General features: G+C 35.2%; 1 protein-coding gene across 4 annotated transcripts in view; it reads right to left on the bottom strand.

Moving 5' to 3' along the window:
- Bend6 (BEN domain containing 6) overlaps window positions 1–20,733 on the bottom strand; it is a 70,540-nt gene that overhangs the window by 4,409 nt on the left and 45,398 nt on the right. For 2 of the 4 annotated variants that reach the window (XM_058575210.1, XM_046432596.2), the window contains exons 4-6: window positions 7,035–7,255; window positions 5,461–5,653; window positions 4,321–4,457 (exon numbers count right to left, since the gene is read on the bottom strand). In XM_058575210.1, the coding sequence (XP_058431193.1) occupies window positions 4,330–4,457; window positions 5,461–5,653; window positions 7,035–7,255 (542 nt within the window). In that variant the 3' untranslated portion in view covers window positions 4,321–4,329. Of the gene's footprint in view, window positions 1–4,320; window positions 4,458–5,460; window positions 5,654–7,034; window positions 7,256–7,845; window positions 7,910–20,733 lie in introns of those variants that run through there. The other 2 variants (XM_046432599.2, XM_046432597.2) reach the window with 2 other exon arrangements.

The raw sequence follows: 20,733 nt of genomic DNA, 5'->3' as shown, positions 1-20,733 counted from the left end.
TAACTATGGAGCAGCAGTAACCATTTCTATGATCTTAATAAAATAAATGACCATTAATAAAGGGTTGACCAGTATGTATTTTATATGTTTTGCAATGTCATCCACGTATAGTTACATTTTTCTTGGTCATCTCAGTTTGGTATGTCTTCTAGGAATATTCTGAATATGGTTAATTCAGAGAACATTTAAGAGCAGGCATTCAGAGAAGACCCGAAAAGACCTGACATCTTCTGATTTAGATATGAAAGAGATTCAATAGAGGTTCCCCCATTTTTTTTTAACCCAGGGGCACTTAACCACTGAGCCACATCTCCCCATTTATTTGGAGACAGGGTCTCACTAAGTTACTTAGGGCCTCATTAAGTTGCTGGGGCTGGCTTTGAACTTGCAGTCCTCCTGGCTCAGCCTCTTAAGTCACTGGGGTAAGAGATGTGTGCCACCATGCCTGGAAAAGTTTCTCCAAATTTTACAACAATCCTAAAAATTACATATTACTAACAAAGAATTGACAATGTAAAATAAACCTCAGTAAAAGAAAATTGTCAAAGAGAAAAATAGAAAGCAAATTTCCATAAAATATTTAGAGAATAGTCTAAATAATTTTTTCTATTCCTCCTACAGAAAATGCCATTACAAGATTCTCATCAAATGCAGAGACAATAAAAGAATAGGCAGGGCTTATTATCAGTGGCAGAGTGCTTGCCTAGCTCGTGGAGGCAGCACCACATAAAAATAAACATAAAATAAAGGCATGCTATCTAATTACAACTATAAAAAAATTTTTTAAAAAGAAGAGGCAATCAGTGTGTACACAACTAAATAAAGTAGAATATTGTACAGCTGTTAATATGATGTCATTTTCTCTACATTATATATATATATGTGATATCTGAGAAATTTGTTAACACCTAACAATGTAGTTTTCATGATTTATTTTTCTTCTAAATTAATATATGGAGCTGGAACCAATTATATATTCATACTTTGCATTCCTTCCCTTAAAGAGGACTCTGCAAATTCAATTCAGATTCAGGTTCCAGAAGTCCTGGATCTGAGATATATGGTACTGTTATCCCTGTTTTAATTGAAGTTCAGAGAAGTCATGTGATTTTACAAAGTTCACCATTATTAAAAGGTGCAGCAGCCTTTCAAACCTGACTTTCCTTCCCAACACATTAGTAATGATGGTTAATTTCATGTGTCAACCATGGTGTAAATTGTCTGGTCAAATGGCAGCCTAGATGTTGCTTTGAAGATATTTTTAGATGAGATTAACATATCAGTCATTTGAACAAAGCAGATTGCCTTCCCTACTCTTAAGAGGGCCTTAAGAGAAACCACCAAAGTCCCATGAGGAAGAAAGAATTTTGCCTCCAAACTGCCTTTGGACCCAAGATGGCAAAATCGACTCTTCCTGACTTCTGTTCACCAGATGCCAGTAGTACCACCCAGTTGTGACAACCAGAATCAATTTTCAAGACACTTCCAAATATCCCCTGATGAGAGAAAGGAAAGGGGCAAAATAGCCTGCCTACCTGCTATGTAAGCGCCACTATGTTAGATTAGCTCTAAGCAATTATATATGCATATGTGATAGTATGTTGAGATGATCAACATTGAGGTAGCTTTGGACATTTCAGGAGAAGGCTGTTGATCACTTCGTAGGTTGAGTTAAGAGATAGTAGCCTAGGGCTGGGGTTGTGCCTCAGTGGCAGAACGCTTGCCTCGCACATGTGAGGCACTGGGTTCCATCCTCAGCATCACATAAACATAAATAAACAAATATATTGTGACCATGTATAACTAAAAAAATATTTTTTAAAAACAGGTGGTAGGGCTGGGGTTGTGGATCAGTGGTAGAGTGCTCACCTAGCATGGGCAGGACCCAGGTTCGATCCTCAGCACCACATAAAAATAAAATGCATTGTGTTGTGTCCATCTACACCAAAAAATAAATATTAAAAAAAGTCATTGTTTATTAAAAAAAACAGGTGGTAGCCTAATATTCTGTAATTCTTATAAATAATTTTTTTCAGTTCTTATAAGAAAGAAGTAAAAAAATAGAGAAAGGTCAGAAAGATTGATAACTTCAAGCTCTTGGCAAGTGAGAGCTGAGGCAAATTGAGGGCAATCACAGGAATAGGAGAATAGACTTTTTTAAATTAAGAGGGACAGAATTTAGCTCTTATTCCAACAGAAATGAACCTTATCTAGAAAATGACTTTCAATTCATAAATCACCAACAACCAGGCTGGGATTGTGGCTCAGCGGTAGAGTGCTCCCCTAGCACGGGTGGGACCCGGGTTCGATTCTCAGCACCACATAAAAATAAAGGTATTGTGTTGTGTCCATCTACAACAAAAAAGATTCTTTCTCTCTCTCTAAAAATAAATAAATAAATAAGTCACCAACAAGGACCTGAGCTTAGTCCTGGGACATGGACACAGTCTACCATAGGAACCATGGTGGGGACCCTAGGCTTCTTGATGCACAGGAATTTGTAGACATTTGCATGATTTTTCAGTACCTCTTGCCTTGCTAATACCAATACTAGGAAAATCATTTTCCCAGGGAATATTTTTTTGGTGGCAGGACAGAGTGGGAGTACGTTTATCTGAATGAATGTTCCTGTGGGTTCAATGACCCAAGGAAAAAAAAATACAGCAGTAGTCCAGTAGATGGTGCTGTATCTGCCTAATTCATCAAGCGTATGTGACCATGTCTTTCCCAGTAGAATATTTTCTTCAGTCCTTTGGATATAAGTTGAATTTAGCTATCCTTTAAGTTAAAGATATCTGCCAAATTAAACAGAATTTGCATTTATGTTAATCTTCACTTCTGATTCAAAACATGCATTCCTAATCAAGGTAACCTGGCAGTCAGTACAAAGCAAGGCTCAGGCCCAGAGGCACAAGAACATATTGTGTTCAAAACAAAAGGTTTTTCCTTTGTTTCAATTTTCATTAATGCCATAGTCAGGAGGCTTAATAACACTACTACTGGCACGCATAAGCAAAACTGATATAAAAATCTTTTAATGTTCATTTCTTCAATATCCTGCTGGCTGATAAAGTCAGATGTGTGTTTTGTTACTATCCATGGTAGTCTAAGATATTAAAAAAGACAGAGCTTAGGATATTAAAATGACTTATGGAATTCAGAAATATAATAATGTGCTCCAAAAGATAGCTTCATGAGTTGGAGTTCTAGTTTCATAGCATTCAGAAAGGTCAAATTTCTGAATATTACCCTGAATATAATCAGGATATCTGGCTTGTCTCATGTCAAAATGAGAAGTTCTAGGGCACATTTACACAATTATAATTGGAAAGTTATGAGATTCACAATCTACTGAAATTTATAATCCCATGGGGAGAAAAAGGATCCAAATATCCTTATCTTTTATAACTCGTGAAGTCAGTCTCCAATATGTGTGAGCCAAGAAGAAGAATCTCACTGCAGTTTTTATAAGTAGTATTTTTTTTTTTAAGAAAGAGAGACTCTTGTTGGCTCTCATTGGAGCTGGACTTACTTGTATAACAAAACAGATGAAGGACCCTTGAGGAGGATGGTAGTGACAGCAATGGGTAGAGGGTGGAGGAAGTTGCTACTCTACATATATAACTCCATGTTCCACTTAAAACATGGTCAGAAAAAATGAAGACAAATAAAATAGTGTTGATGGTGACTCCAGTTAGGCAGAAAACAGACAAAACAGAAGTCAAAGAGAAGTAAAGAAAGTAGGGAGAGGGCTGGGGCTGTGGCTCAGTGGTAGCATGCGTGAGGCACTGGGTCGGATCCCCAGCACCACATTAAAAAACAAACAAAAAAAACCCTGAATAAACAAAATAAAGGTGTTGTGTCCATCTATAACTGAAAATATTTTCAAAAATGGGGGTGGGGGGGCAGGGAGAAGGGATATCTTCCAAACGTGTGAACCTTACTCTTGTGTGTTACCTACATGTACCTCAATGAAGCTATTAATAACATGATCATACATATTTCCCATCAAAATAATAGAGAGCATGTTAGTTTTCTATTATTACAACAAATATCCAAGATAATCAGTTTATGAAAAGAATAGCTTTACTTTGGCTCCCATTTTTGGGGGTCTCAGTCCATGATGTTTTGGTCTGGTTGCCTTTGGGCTTGTGGTGAGGGTGCATGGCGGAGCAAGCTCTTACCTCATGGTGTGAAAGCAAAAAAGAGAAGGAGGAAAAGAGTACTCTGCAGTGGAGTATTTGGAAAATGCTGTTTCAGAGATAAAAATAGCACATTTTGCTGTCACATTGAAAGGATTGTGAAGATGTAAAAACTTACCAAAAGGATCTACTTAATATCCTGAGAGTTAAGATTTTTGCTTAAACTTGGCTTCTTGGTACAGTTGTTTAGTTTTTGCCCTATCATTCTCCTAATTGAAACATCATCCGTATTGGGAAATAACTGTTTTGTTACTCCTGTAAAAGACAACAATAACACCCCAAAACACTTTATGAGACTTTTGAATCTTAAAGCACAAACTGAGGCAAAACATTAAACATCCTACATTGTAATTTTGTCTCCATTTTACAAAAGTACCCCAAATTCCCAAGAGGTATTTAAATGATTTTGTTTTCAAAATAAAACAAGAGATAACAGAGGGTCCATATTGTAAGTTTTTTTTTTAATTATACATGGATACAAATATCTTTGTTTATTTATTTTTTTATGTGGTGCTGAGGATAGAACCCAGTGCCTCACATGTGCGGAGGCAAGCACTCTGCCACTGAGCCACAACCCCAGCCCCAGAAGGTCCATATTGTAAAAGCAGAATATACTTTTGTCTTCCTATGGCACCATTCAACTATAACCCTGCTCCTTACTTCCAACCTGAAATCTTTTTGCTCCATAATGTTAGGTATTTATTTTTATCCATTCCTAACATCAGTTGAAACTACTAGATTCCAAATTATCTTTTTCCAGCTAAGAAATGACATACATAGAACCCGGATTCAGAGACTCTCTAAATTTGTTGGATGATTGCAAAAAAAAAAATCTTTTTTTTAATAATCTAGATGATTATATGTAAGAAGGTTTATTAATTTAAAAACTACAAATAGTATAGTCAAGTTAACCTTCATCTTTCTAGAATAAAAGATGAAGGATATAACCAAGAAAGAGAAAAATGGAAATTGTTATTGAAATTTTATTTTAAATTTTTTTATTTTTGAAAGCCACAAATGTTATTAATTCAAACTTGTTGGTCATATGACCTTCAGTTTTATTTTAAAAACCATTTTAATGAAAAGTTTTCAATAAATTTTCCCATGTTTAATGGAAGCATTATACTATTCTAAAATTTTTCTTTCATAGAACAATAAATTTGAAAAAAAATAAAAAGGACCATGAAAGAATAACTTGACCTTGAATGGTAACACAATTTCAAATTTGTGTGACAATATAATGAAATGATATTATCACCTATGATTTCTTGAACTTCATTCTGATTCATAGCTGGTTTTACGGCTTTGTCCCTTGAAGTAGAGGATTTTGCCCCTGTCAGGCTATGTGTGGCCATGTATTCGTTTGTGTAAAGTACTTGCATTAAATCATTAATAAACTTCTGAGGCTTGCTCTTATTACAACGGGCAATCTGCCATTTTTCAATCTTGAACTAAAAAAGTAAGAAATAATAGTCGAAGTTAGAAAAAGAAAAATGGTATCTGGAGAAATATATTACTAATTAAGATGTGCCAGCAAACAATATCAACATTATTTAAGGTGACATATTATACTTTAGTATATGTTTTACACTTCAAGGGTTAGAGTTTAATGTTATCTTTGAGATAATTCTCAGTATTTATGAGATATTTGTTCCAGGGTTCATGTAAATTCTTGTCATGTAATCTGGATTTGGTGCTTCAAGGATCAATCCTATCCTCAGCACTGCATACCAAGTGTGGTAAGCAGAATAAAGGTCTCTGAAGATCACAGCCTAATCCCTGTACTGTGACTATATTACCTCACAGTACAAAAGCAATTTTGTAAGATGTGATTAAAGGTAAGTACTTTGAGATGGGAAATTATCCTGGATTGCTCGTGTGAGCTTAATCTACTCATACAAGTACTTAAAAACAGAAGAGGGAGGCAGAAGAGTGGGTCAGAAAAGAGAGACACAAAAAAGAGGAAAGATTCAGAAAGAGAGACTTATGTGTCATGGCTGGCTCTGTAGGTAGGAGAAGTGGGCCATGACCCCAAGGGGTGTGATTGCCTCTAGCTGTGGGAATGGCCTTTAGTTTAGAGCCAGCAAGAAAATGGGAAATTCAGTTCTACATACAAGAAACTAAGTCCTGCAACACAAATGAACAGGAAACAGATTCTCCTTTACAGTCTTCAGGAATGTTCCTGCTGACCTCTGATTTTAGTTCAGTGAAGCCTGTTCCAGATTTTGGACCTACAAAAATATGAGATACTAAATTTATGTTATTTGAAGTCACTAAATTGTGGTAATCTGTTAATAGCAATAGGAAATTGGTATACTATGACTCAAATATTCTGAATGTTAGATTGTTAATATTTCATTATCCCCTCTGAAGGCATAATTTCCAAGGCTGATCTGTGATTTTAACAAAACCTTATCTTTTTGGGTTTCTGATTTTTTGATTAAGAGAAACTGCAAAAAAAAAAAAATAAAAATAAAAAAGGAATTGTGATCCTCCAGCGCACAGAGACTGAAATTTATCTTCTCTCAATTATATAAAATTTTATAACTGTTGATGCCTAAGTATCCTCCTGTTATTGGTTTTAGAATGTAATAGCTTAAAAACTTGATCATTTTTCTACAATTTGACTTTAGTTTTTTACACTGGGTATTTGCTTTCAGAAATTAATTTTCATTGCATAGATAAAATAGTTCAATATAATAAGAATATTAAGGTTATGTCCTAAACTTACCTAAAAACTTATCTGATACAACAATGATCATTTCTGCCTTTATTTTAATTTTTGCATTTAACTATTTTCCAGAGAACGACAGGGCAAGTATTCCAACTGACCTGCTTCTCTTCAGGATGATGCTCCTCCTCAGCCTTCAAGGAAACTAGTGAACTAGAATTAGAATTGGAATTACTGCCTGTTGAGGCAAATGAATCTGGTGAGGAATTATTTGTTGCTCTCCAGAGAGTGGACGCAGATGTGGACATGGTCCCTCCACCCTTAAGCAAGGTTTCCGCCATGCTAACCAATTCTTCAAACTGGGTGACTGCTTGTGGTAACACTGGAATGGCAAGAGAAAGTAGCATTTTACAAACATGTTCATAAGGGTGCATATTTACATATTTTTATTCTGTATATGTGCACAGAACTATGAGGAATAAATTGTTAATATTTTCTACCTTTGGTAAATAAACATAGTGGAGAGGGTGAAACATTGATTTTTTTATTATTAAATAACTTAATAATTGTTTAATAATAATAAATCAATTTTAAAACAATTTGGTCATTGTATTTAAGTGTATATGTATTACTTTGAAGCTAAAAAGTTGATACTTAAAAAGTTGATTCTTTTTTTCTATATTTGAAGGTGTTGAATCTGTCATTTGGAGACGTTTCTGATTCTATTATCAATCACCTTCTGGAAGTTCACACTAGGCCAGTTTAAATGCCAAGATAAAATCAACAAATTCTTACAGATTCAAATAAATTTTCCACAACCTTTGTGTGTGGTCCACCACCACAGTCAAATTCTATCAAATTAATAAAAATACACTGCTGCAATTCAAATCTATGTTGTCATGTATTAAAGACGAATTTTGCTAATCAACTGAATATTCACTTTGTCCCTTTTTGTTTGTATTGGAAACTTACACATTCAAAGTTTTCATGCTTCCATGTAAAATGGTCTTCTCTGTTGTTATATCTAGTTTGTTTCCTAAGGACAAATAACATGTTGTTGGAGTTGGAAGAGATCTTGAACCCTGTCTAATTATATTCCTCAATCAAATGTCAAGGGCACTGCTTGCTGGAGAAGTGAAAGAGACTCTGAAACAAACTGAAATAATCTTTCTCTCTTCTCTCTTCTCTCTCTCTCTCTCTCTCTCTCTCTCTCTCCTTTCTTAGGTATTTTTCTTAAGCATATTATTGAGCTATACTCTTTAGAATAATTTATGACAAATCAAAATTAATACATCTTGTACTATATTAATAGGCAACTCTACTAAAGAAGAATTTATAGTTTCTTATTCTTTCAATAAATATTCACTAAGCATCTCTTATGGTGCCAGACACTTATTCAATCAGTGATTATTTATTGAGCATTTAATAATATTAAATATTTACCTAACTTTTTCTCTGTGCCACAAACTATTCTGAGAATTCCTGTGATGTTCACTCAATCAATCCTCATTGCAGAAGAGGTCAATTAGAGGATAAGTAACTTGTCCAGAAGAGCCAGATTCAGACTGTCAGTACCCACATCCATGTTTTACAGACTCTCAGTATTTGCCAACCACTATGTGAAGTGCTAGGGGAAAAAACTGGGAGCAAAACCAGATGTGACCCTTGCCCTTTTGGAGCTCAGAGTATGGTAGATAATCTTTCTCTCTTCTCTCTCTCTCTCTCTCTCTCTCTCTCTCTCTCTCTCTCTCTCTTTCTCTCCTTTCTTATGTATTTTTTCTTAAGCATATTATTGAGCTATACTCTTTAGAATAATTTATGACAAATCAAAATTAATACATCTTGTACTATATTAATAGGCAACTCTACTAAATATGGTGGAGTGGGGTGAAGGGGAGGACATTATTCACATAGCCATGCAGTACAGTAAGAATTTTGTCTTGCTCAAAGAGGGTCTGGCCTTTGTGCCAACTCCTAGATGGTAACTTCTAAACCCTTTGGGGTTTCCTGAAGGATAGATTTATCTTTGTTAATCATGGTGAGCACCTGGGACCACACCTGGTAGTTTATGCTAATAAGGTAATTCAGAGTAAAGTCTTTTGTACCCAATATCCAGAGGGTGGAAGCTAACCACAACTAGAAATCTAGAAAGATCCACCATATAATTTAGAGACTGAATTCAAGCATGTGGACAATCAATCAGTCATGCCCATATGAAGCCTCATTCAAAACTTTGGATATCAGAATTCCAATGAGCTTCCTGAAGGAACATTACTGTCTGCATATGGTCACACATAGATCCAGGAGGGTAAGACTTCCTGAGGACAACAGAACTCCATATTTAAAAAACCTCCTAGATTCTACCCTCCTCATATTCTAATTTGTGTCCTTTACTTTGTAATACAATCATGACTTTAAATAGGCTTCAGTGAGCTCTATGAATTTTTCTATCAAATTATTAAATGTGAGGGTGGTATTAGGAAATCCCCAAGTTTGTACTTGGTGACAGAAGTCTTGGGCAGATTTGGCAGTCTGGAGGACAGTGCCCTTGACCTTGCAATTGGACTAACTTGTACATGCAAAGAAATAAAAATTATAATTCTGAAGTTACGCAAAGAGGCATTGATCTGAGAGCTAAAGACCCAATAGGAATTAAAGAGCTGAAGAGAATGAGGGGAGGTCATTATAGGCACAGAAAATGCATGATCTGTATTTGAAGAACTGAAAGAAGGCTAAAGCTATAATGTCAAGACAAAAAGGGAATTTGGTTTAATATTTGAAGATTTATTTTGGTTGTTGTATGAATAAGCAATTAATTCCTTTTTGTCAATGACTATATTCCATTACTTCACAATTAATACTCTGCAACAAATGCATCTAATCATCTATTGATTAATTATTTACCATTGATACATAATTTTAATTGTTCCCTAATAGTCTAAGATATTGATGTTATATAATTTACTTAAATGCTCCATTTTTGCTTCTTGGAGATTAGGTTGCTTCCAATTTTTCTTTATTACAAATAAAACTCTGACCAGCCTTCTAGCACATACATCTTCATGTGCATCTCTGATCATGTCAATTCTAGACATTTCTCAAAGCATTATATTAGGGTCAAGAGGTATAAATAAATGTTTTCAAGATTCATTTAGTTAACAAATTCTCTTCAGAAAGACTTTTTCTGATTTACATTTCCATTAAAAATGTAAGACATTGGCCATTTCACTGTACCACTAACAACAGGCTTTAGTCATTAACAATAATCTTCACTTTTTGAGAGGTTAAAGTCTTAGTACAATTTAAGTTGTAATTATTTAATTATTGTTAAGTTAAATATGTATTTATTTGTTTTTTTTTTTGAGTGTTTGAATTTCTTTTAAGAATTACCTATGATACTATTGGCACCAGTACGTTTTTGTATTTTTTAAAAACTTACTTGGCCTATGTAAAATGCTTACAAGACTGCCTGCTGTACAATGTATAAGTTATTGCTGTTAACTCCTTTGTATATTAGCAATTTAATTATTTGTATGTTAGCATTATTTGTATATTAGCATTCTAATCTTTTATTTGTACGCAATTGTGATTACCTTTCTCAGAATGTTTCTTCTTAATGTTATCACATTTTAAAAGCATACACAAAAGCCTAGTGTGACAGTGTGCACCTCTGTAGTCCAAATCACTTGGAGTCTGAGGCAGGAGGATCCCTTAGGCCCAAGACTGTGAAGCCAGGCTAGACAACATAGGGAGACCCTGCCTTTAAAATTAAATAAATAAATGTGTGTGCACACGCCCAGTTTGAGTCTTTATTCTAGTTAAAAGTAGTGATATTTTCTTAGTATATTGTCATTTTATGCTTGAAAATTATTCAAATATTCATTCATATATTGAATAATTGTAACATATTTTTAGAAATGTTTTCTCCCCACATATATATTTTAAACTTTTAATGGAAAAATTTAAACACAGACAAAAAATGGTAAAATACTCTAGTTTCTGCTCAAGTGAAGCCAATCTTGTTCTATCTTCCCAACTACTTTCTTCCCAAGATTACTTGATTCGAGTCACACGTATCATCTCATTTTATTTGTAAATATTAGTATCTATAGATATTCATTCCATTTATAAGTATGTATTTCTAAAAGGTGAAAAATTAAAAAAACATAACTGTAACACCACTGCCACAGTAAGAAATAATTAAAAGTAATTCTTTAAAAAAACCTGGTCAATGTTTAAATTTCTCTGCCAAGTTGGTTTTGTTTTTGTTTTTTAACAGTTTGAATCAGGACCCAATAAAGACTGTGCATTACAATTATTTGCTGTTTCATAGGAACTATAGGTTTCCTCTCCCTCTCCTAGTTTTCTCCCTTGCAATTTATTAGTTTAAAAAACTGAGTCATTTGCTTGGAGGATTTCACTTGGTCTGGATTTTGCTGATTTTACAGCTAAGTAGGCATTTAACATATTTTTCTGTTCTTTGTATTTGATATAGATTAGTAGTTAGATCTGAAGTCTTATTAGATTCAAGTAGTGCTTTCATTTCCATCAGGTTGCATTTAATGCGTGGTTAGCTCTTTTATGATATTATAAGCCACGATGATCACTGCTTAGGTTCATTATGTCATAAGAGGTCCCTGAATGGGATATTCTAATTATTTTACTTTTTGCTAACTAGCTGAAATTCTTTTAAAAAGGGAAGCTCCCTCTTACCAACTATTTGGTCACTCAGAGGTTCATTTCATATAGTAATGACAGGATAAATGCTTCATTTTGGGGGTCTGTATTTGACAGTTTTCAAAGTAATTAGTTGCTTTTTTCAGATGACTATTAGATTATGAACTCATACGCTTAAACATGTACAATATGTTTCTACCTATTGTGATTATCATTCTTTTTTATTTTATTTTAATTTTTACATTTGTTCTAATTAGTGTGGTTATCATTCTTTTTGATGCTCAATCTGCACTTCTTTGGTTAGTAGGAAGCTCTTCTAGTTAACACAATCACAGTCTTTGTTATACTTCCTCACTGGTATGGCAAGATGTTCCTATTTCCTGTTCAAAGCCCCTGACAAGGCTCATGTGGTGTATTCCATGTGCAGATATCAAATCAGCCTTTTCTTCAAGGATCTTGAGTTTCTTTTAGTGGGAAATAATGCTATAAGACTACATCCAGGTGCTAGAAATGTCCTTTGCTATTGAGTTCTTGTTTCTAGTCCTATTTAGTGAATAGTATTAGGAAATATATGATGTTACATTTTTAAAGACAAAGTTCATCAACTCTTCAAACAAGTACTTCCCATTCAAATTCAGAATGTGTAGTTTTTATTTAAACTGCATAGGCATGTTTTCATATGCTACTTGGTGCAAAATGAGAACCTAACTTGGAATATCAGTTTTTCCAACACCATTTGCTGAATAATCAATGATTTTCCTCATTGACTTGCAGGGCTCACTATATAGCTACATTTGCAGGATCCAGTGCAACATGAATATGCAGAGACCCTTGCTCAAAACTTCTTAAGAACTTTTTAAAAAAATTTTATTAGTTATTGATGAATCTTTATTAATTTATTTGTTTATATATGGTGCTGAGAATTGAACCCAGTGCCTCACACATGATAGGCACCACTTAGCCACAACCCAGCTCAAAAACTTCTTAAGAATTTTAAGAGGATGACAATAAAACCTTAGACCAGTAAAAGCAGGGCCCTGTGTGACTACATGATTCATATACCCAGGAAGGTGGCCTTGCTGACTTGCAAACATAATAATAGCAAATTTTTATAAAGTACTCTCTATGTCCTTAACTCTATTCTGAATGATTAACCTGTCACCAGGTGACACATTTCAGAGATGAGGACACTCTCTTCTCTAAAATGGCACAGAGCTGTTGAACAACTTACACAATACCGGTCAGTATGTGGTAGGGCTAGGGCTTGAACCTACATGCTGCCTCCCAAATCCATAGTATTTATCTCTGTGTCATGTTGCCTCTAGGACTTTTATCATATATTGGGTTCTGTTGGAGGGGATATGCATTGTTCTCCATAGAATCTGCTAACTCTTGGACTTTTAATCATTGGATAATAGGCTCCGCCCACTACTAGCTCTGTAACCTTGGCAAGCTAACTCCTCTATTTCTCAATTTCTTAATCTCTAAAATAGAAGTACTAAAACTACCCACAAGGGTGAGAGATAAAACTCAGAACAGTCTGATACCTAGCAAGTACTGTATAAGATTCACTTATTATACAATTTAATATGGACACATTTTGTACTCGTACTTTTTTCTTAGAATGTTCATAATTGATCTTGCATATTTATTCCTTCAGATTAACTTTATTTATTTATTTATTTATTCATTCATTCATTCATTCATTCATTCATTCATTCCAGTACTGAAGATTGAATCCATGGGCACCTTACCATTGAGCAACATCCCCAGCCCTTTATATTTTGAGACAAGATCTCGTTAAATTGGCAGGCTGGCCTTGAGCTTGCCATATTCCCATCTTAGCCTCCCAGTGCCTGGAATTACAGGTGTGTGTCACTGTGCCCAGCTCAGTTTAACTTTAGAATAAAATTTGTCAATTATTAAAAGACAGAAGGGGCTGGCGCTGTAGCTCAGCCGTAGAGCATGCACCTAGCATGTGTGAGGCTCTGGGTTTGATCCCAACACCACCTAAAAATAAATAAATAAATAAAATAAAGATGTTGTGTCCAACTACAACTAAACAAATATATATATAAAAAAGAATGGATTTGATTTAAAAAAAAAGACAGAACCAAAACAGCCACTGGTATTTTGATTGTGACTGCATTCAAACTACTAGTTATTTTGGGATGAGCTGGCAACTTTTCTTCCCACCTATAAATGTGACATGTCTCTCCATTTATTTAGGTTTCTTCATTTCTCAGTTTTTACATTTTTCTTCACAGATTCCCACACATTTCTTGCTAGGGTAATTAGTCAATATTTTATAGTTGTTTGTAATTAATGTGAATATATTTTCTTTTCCTTCTTTTAGGAAAATAGCTGATAATTTCTGATATATAAGGAAATTACTGATTTTTTTTTAAACGGTAGATACTAGATATTTGGCATCTTTTATGTATCAAGGATTTGTTACTTTTAAAATAAAAATAGGCTTATAAGAGCAGTGGTCCTCTGCCTTATCACTCGCCATTCATGATTTTCACTCCTAGACACTTTCACTTCCCATTCATTTACCCTTTTTTCTGGTATTTGCCCCTTCATTGTTTTAAATAATAATATGCATGTACAACTATTTCTCATTTTTTTTCAGATTCAGAAAATTATTTGCTGACTTTCAGCTATGTAATATGACAAGGTAGCTCTTCTTTGATTTCTCTATTATCTACAAAACAAAAACAAACAAACAAAAACCCCACAAAACCCTCCAACAAACATAAGCAAAAACAAAAACACCCAAAACCCCACAGGCACAGTACTCACATGCAAACATACCCACACTTTTCTCCTTTTCCATCATCCTTGAATATTATAACAGGATTGCTAGTTCAACCAATATTGCACTTATGTTATTATAGTAATGTAAATATTATTCACAATTCCTTTTCTTTATAAATGTTTTGCCCTGAAGTCAATAATTATCTTATGTTAATAGTTTGTTTAATATTTTTATTGCTTCTTTCACTAACACATCTCATAAGTCCCCACCAATATCCTTGTGATGTGTTTGGATTCATCATGTCATCCATTTTTTCTTGGAAATCTTGCTTCTGGAACCCTATATACCTGGGTTAGCTGTATGCTTGTCATCCTGGGCCTTCCCTGTGTCTCTCCTGAAATGGATCACCTGTTTTCTGGTTACTGTCTTTCTCTTTATAGGTTTGTTATCTCATTTTGGAGAAGCACAATCTGTATTTTTAGATTCTATAAAAGAAATCATGGGAAGCACATTTTTGAGGTTTTGTTAAGTGTGAAAATATTATTGCCCTTCTTTGACATTCAGTCAGTTATTACACTGGGTTAGAATTCTAGGTTTAAATCATCTCCTTTCAGAATTTTGAAGGCATTGCTTAATTATCTTGGAGCTTCCAGTTTTGCTATTAAAAAGTCCAGTGCCATTCAGATTCCCAGTGCTTGGTTTGTGACATGCTTGTTCTCTTCTTTGCTTTTGCTGTTCTGAAATTTCACAATGTTATGCTTTAGAGCGAGTCCATTTTCCTCTGTTAGATTGGGATTTCAGAAAAATGTTTTAAACACTTAGCAAATAAACTTATCTGCATTTCTAGTGGCATCTTTTTTATTGGTTCTCTTTTAGTTATATATAACATTAAGATTTGTTTTGATATAATTATAAAAGCATGGAACATATTTTGCTCTAATCCAGTCCCCAGTATTTCCCCCTTTCCTTCCCTCCTCTCTTTCTCTGTCCCTTCCTTTGGTGCTATCTTTTGACCTAGAAATTTGTGCTCTTTAGTTTATTGTATTGTGGTTTTTTTGGTTTTGGTGTTAGGTTTTTGGTACTACATGCTGAGCAAGTGCTCCTTCACTGAGTTACACCCCACCCCTATTTTTGTTTTATTTTGAGACAGGGTCTTGCTAAATTGCCCAGGCTGGCCTAGAACTTGAGATTCTCTTGAGTAGCTGAGATTACAGGCATGAAACACTACACCTGGCTTGGTTTCTTAAAAGTATCTTCTCCCTCTGTTCTCTTTTAGGAACTTTTCTCTTTGGATGTTAGGACTCTTGGACTATTTTTCTAATCTTTTATATTTTCCTTTGTCTTCTTGCTCTAATGTCTACAACATGTTTTTTAATATTTGTTTATTTATTTATTTTTTAGTTTTTGGTGGACACAACATCTTTGTTTGTATGTGGTGCTGAGGATCGAACCCGGGCCGTTTTTAACTTTAACTTCCAGACATTCTATTGAATTTCTAGGTTTCCCCACCACCACCTTGTTTTCTGAATATTCTTTTTTAGAAGTACCCTCCTCTTGTTTCATGGATGCACTCTTTTTTTTTCTTAGTGGAGTTTTATTCTGCTACCTGCCTTCTTAAAACATGGATTTTCTCAAATAATCACATCCCCTTTTCCAATTCGCCATTGTCCCTCAGTTCACAGCTTTGGTTCAACATCTCCTGAGAGAAAATCTTTGTTTTTTGATACAGTGAAGAAGTGATAGTTGAAGGCTACAGTGGAAGGATGTGCTTGTGGATTTATGGTCTGAAAGGGTGTTTATGTAGGTTTTTCAATGTTTCCCCTCATTTTCACACTACCATAAGCCTTTTCACAGATATAATTTCTGCAGCTTTTTGCAGTTCTGTGATATGCTTTGGATTATTTCTTTGTAATTTCTCTACCTTTCCCCTGTCCCCACACCACAGACCTAAAAGTTCAGTTTTTTTCCCACATAAAGTCAGTCACCATTTATCCATCTACTTTTCAGCTTCTAAAATTTTATTGGCATTTTAAAAAATGTGTTATGATCTTCTCTTGAGTTCTCTTGGTTCTTGTGCTTTTGCACGTTTGCAATATATTTTTTGTTAGGGTTTCAAGACAGGAGGGAAATTCAATCATACTTAAATGAAGCTGAACAAAACTTCCTGCTTTCTGTTTTTGTTTTGTTTCAGTGCTAGGGATTGAACATGGGACCTCATGCACACTAGGCTAGTGCTTTACCACTGAGCTACATCCCCAGCCCAAAACGTACTGATTTTTGATTCTTAACTGAAATCTTATTAGTTACAAGAGTTGTGTTTTTGACTGATTCTTTGTGTTTCCTAGGTGTACATTTATTTTTGATAAATAACAACTTAATACCCTCTTATGTGATAGATAATATCACTCACTTCCTTTCACATATTGTGCTGATCAGTTCTCATCCACAAGATTATGTTTCAACTGTTTAGCACACACACATTTCCCATTTAGACTGTATAGAACAGCACAATAACATTTATATGCTGACATTTTTCTTATTAGGCTTCATAAACAAAGAAGTAGCCCTGATTTTAGTCCAAAGTTATTGGGAACATTATTGCAAACAAGATAACTAGTGTACAGTCTTCTCTCAGAGACTGAACATATTATATAATTATACGAAATGAACTTATTATATAATTTACTTCATTATTATTTTTTTATGTTTTTTTTTTACTATCTCCCCCTTATACACACACACACACACACACACACAAGCATAAGGTCAATGAAAGCAGGAATCTTAGCTGGGCATAGTGGTCCATGCCTGTAATCCGAGCTACTCAGGAGGCTGAGGCAGCAGGATCATGAGTTCAAGGCCAGTGTTGGGAACTTAGTGAGACCCTGTCTTAAAATAAAATGAAAAGATCTGGGATGTATCAGTTATAAAGAGTCCCCATGTAAAAAGAAAGAAAGAAAACAGAAATATTTGTTTCTTCATTCATTTTCCCAGTAGTGCACAGGACCTAAACATAGTAAGGATTTTATAATATTTATTGATGAATAAATACATGAATGAACACTGGAGCATCTGTAGGCCCTCTGACTTTTCCAGTTGCCTGAAGTCCAGCCAAGAACAACTTTACTACTTTGTTTATAAGTTTACATTACAGGCAGTAGAGGGGGCTAGAGAGACAGTATTAAATATGTAATAGGTTATATAGACTTAAAAGTGCCCTGGGAAACAAAGCAGGAGAGGAGGATTAAAAAACACTGGAAGGGGCTAGGGTTGTAGCTCAATGGTAGAGTGCTTGCCTAGTTTGTGTGAGGCACTGGGTTCAATCCTCAGCACCACATAAAAATAAATTAAAAAATAAAGATATGTGTCCATCTACAACTAAAGAATTAAAAAGAAAAGAAAAACATTGGGAAAAGAGAGGTTGAAATTTTAGATGGTGGGAGTCAAGGAAAATATGAATTTGGAGTGAAGGCCTAAAGTGAGTGAGGGTTCAAGCCATGTTGATACATGGAAAGAATCTTGTAGGCAATAGGAAAGAGCAAGTATAAAGACACTTGAAGTTAAGATCATGTCTGATGTCTTTAAAGGGAAAGCAAGTGGGCCAGTGTGTCCTGAGGACAGCAACAGAGAAGAGCAGCAGAACACAAAGCCAGAGAGGGAAGGGAAGGGAGATAACCAGATCATGGTTATGATTCCAAGATCATAAAAAGGACTCTAGTTCTTACCATGAGTAAGGAGGTAATTCACTGGAGGATTTTAAGCAAAGGAGTGACACAAAAACAGATTTATAATTTACAGTTTTATTCTTACTGCTGGGTTGAGGATACAGTGCCCAGGAGCAAGAGCAGAAGTAGGGACACCAAAATAATCTGAATGAGAGATAATGGTGCTTCAGACCAGACTGCCAACAGCAGTGGTGGTAAAAGGATTGAGCTCCAGATATATATTAAAGGTAAAAACATAAAATTTGCTGATGAACTGAATTGAGATGTAAAAGACATAGAAATAGAGGATTACATCATGGTTTTTGGCTTGAGGAACTGAAACAGTGGAGTTAGCATTGACTAAGAGGAAGAAGAAAGAGAAAGAGGCTGAAGGTCAGGAATGTGCTATGAGATGCATTAGTCTGAGATGGTTATCAGTCACGGCAAGTAGGCAGTTAGACAACGAGTTGGAGAGGTCCAGGCAGGAGACAGAAATCTGAGAATCCTAGCCTGTAGATGAATTTTAATACCACATGATTGGATAGGATCACATAGGGAGTGAACACAGATGAAAAGGAAAGAAATCTAAGGGCGGAGACTGGAATGTCATCAAATATTTAGTGGGTAGGATGATGAACCAGTCAACAGTCTAAGGTGGAAATACAAGGAATGCAGAAGGAAAACCGTGGCATCTTGGAAGCCAAATGAAGAAATCTTTTCAAGGAAAGAGAGTTGCCCAATTGTGTCAAAGTGCTGGTAACAGAGCACTGAAGATGGCAGTTGAGAAATGACCACTGGGTTGGCAATGTAGAATGTTATGGATTGAACTGTGTCTCCCTTGAAAAGGTATGTTGGAGTCCTAACCCCCATATATCAGAATATGACTTTATTTGAAATAGAGTTTATACAGATGGAATCAATATGAATGGTGACCTTAGAGGCAATCAATATGAATGGTGACCTTAGAGGGAATCAATATGAATGGTGACCTTAGAGGGAATCAATATGAATGGTACCTTCAAGAGGAGCATGGTCCTGCTGGAAACTTGATTTTGGAATTCTAGCTTTCAAAACTGTAGGAAAACACATTTCTTTTGTTTTAGCCATCTGGTCTGAGGTACTTTGTCACTGCAGCCCTAACAAATGAATACATGAAGGACATGGTAGATCAGAGAAGAGAAATATAATGGAATTGAAAGAGTCTGATTTAAATGGGATTCCAAAATAACAAAAGAGGGGAAGAAGACAGCATGGATAGTGAAACTTCTTAAGAAGTTTTTCTATAAAGGAAAAGAGAGAAATAATTCAGAAGGTAGGGAAACAAATGGCCTAAAATAGGGTTTTATCTTTTAATGAATTAATTTTTTTGAAGAGCCAAGGATTGAACCCAGGAACTAGCTAGCACCTGCTGGACAAGCGCTTTACCATTCAGCTACATCCCAGACCTTTTTATTTTTTTATTTTGAGACAGTGTCTTGCTAAATTGTCCAGAAGGCTGGCTTGAACTTATGATTCTCCTGCCTCAGCCTCCTGAGTAGCTGGTATTACAGGTGTGTGCAACTGTGCCCAGCAAGGTGCTTTGTTTTTTGCTTTAAATGGGAGAAATATTAGTATTTCAAATAATAGTAGAAATGATCCATTAGAGAATGAAGACTTGATTTTGCAGGACAGAGGGACAGAAGCTCAGGGAAATGCACTCGTACACTGGTGGAGAAACTGTCTTTAGTTGCCTCCAAGGATGGCTCATTCATGAATAACAAGAAAGGATGGAGCATAAAAGGATGGGTGCTGGGAGATGATGGTCTCCTCATATTCTCCTATTTCTCAATGAAGTAGGAAGCAAAGTCATCAAATGAAAGTGAGAATAAGGGAGGAGGTGTGGAGAGTTGGCAGTGAGGAGAAAAAGAAATAGCAATCTGGGAGTGTGGGAGAGAGAGAACTGGTTATAGTAAACGATTCTTTTCATCTGTTATTGAGCCTGATTTGGTACTCATGAATTAAAATTTTCTCACAAATATTTATAACAAGAATTGGTCTTAATTTTCTTTTTCAGGTTCTGTTGTTAATAAAAACCTCGATAATAAAAATAATAACTGCGATTACCGAGTCTTGTGCCAAGCACTGAGTAAAGCAGTTCTCCAAATCATCTCATTTAATCCTCCTAGCAACAAGGAAATCATATATTGTCCCCTTTTTGTAGAAGAGGAACTGAAGCTGGGGCTGAGGTCACAGTAAAGTGACATGGCTAAAGTCATAAAGCTAGTAAAGCAGAGTTGAGATTCAAACCAAAGTGTGTACTCCAAAATCGATGCTCTTAAGCGGTTCTTCTAACTTTATAAACTAGCTTTTATCTCATTCTATATTCTGTGACAGAATTTAGGGGATTATCTCTACATTGAAAAGCACAAAAACTTCAACAGGAGAAAGTTGCAAAAATGCAATATTCGAAGTGAAGAAATTACAAGAGGGGCTGGAATTGTAGCTCAATGGCAGAGTGCTTGCCTAGCACATGTGAGGCGCTGGGTTCCATCCTCAGCACCACATAATAAATAAATAAATAAATAGGGGCTGAGGTTGTGGCTCAGTGGTAGAGCACTTGCCTGGCATGTGTGAAGTACTGGCTTCAATTCTCAGCACCACATATAAATAAATAAAAAATCCACTGACAACTAAAAAAATGTTTAATGAATAAATAAAAGGAATGCTGTCTATCTACAA

The sequence above is a fragment of the Marmota monax genome, unplaced genomic scaffold, assembly GCF_021218885.2.
Source record: "Marmota monax isolate L192 unplaced genomic scaffold, Marmota_monax_Labrador192_F-V1.1 WCK01_AAM20220418_F8-fsc00116, whole genome shotgun sequence".
NCBI lineage: Eukaryota > Metazoa > Chordata > Mammalia > Rodentia > Sciuridae > Marmota > Marmota monax.
This window is presented reverse-complemented; position numbering and strand designations above follow the sequence as displayed.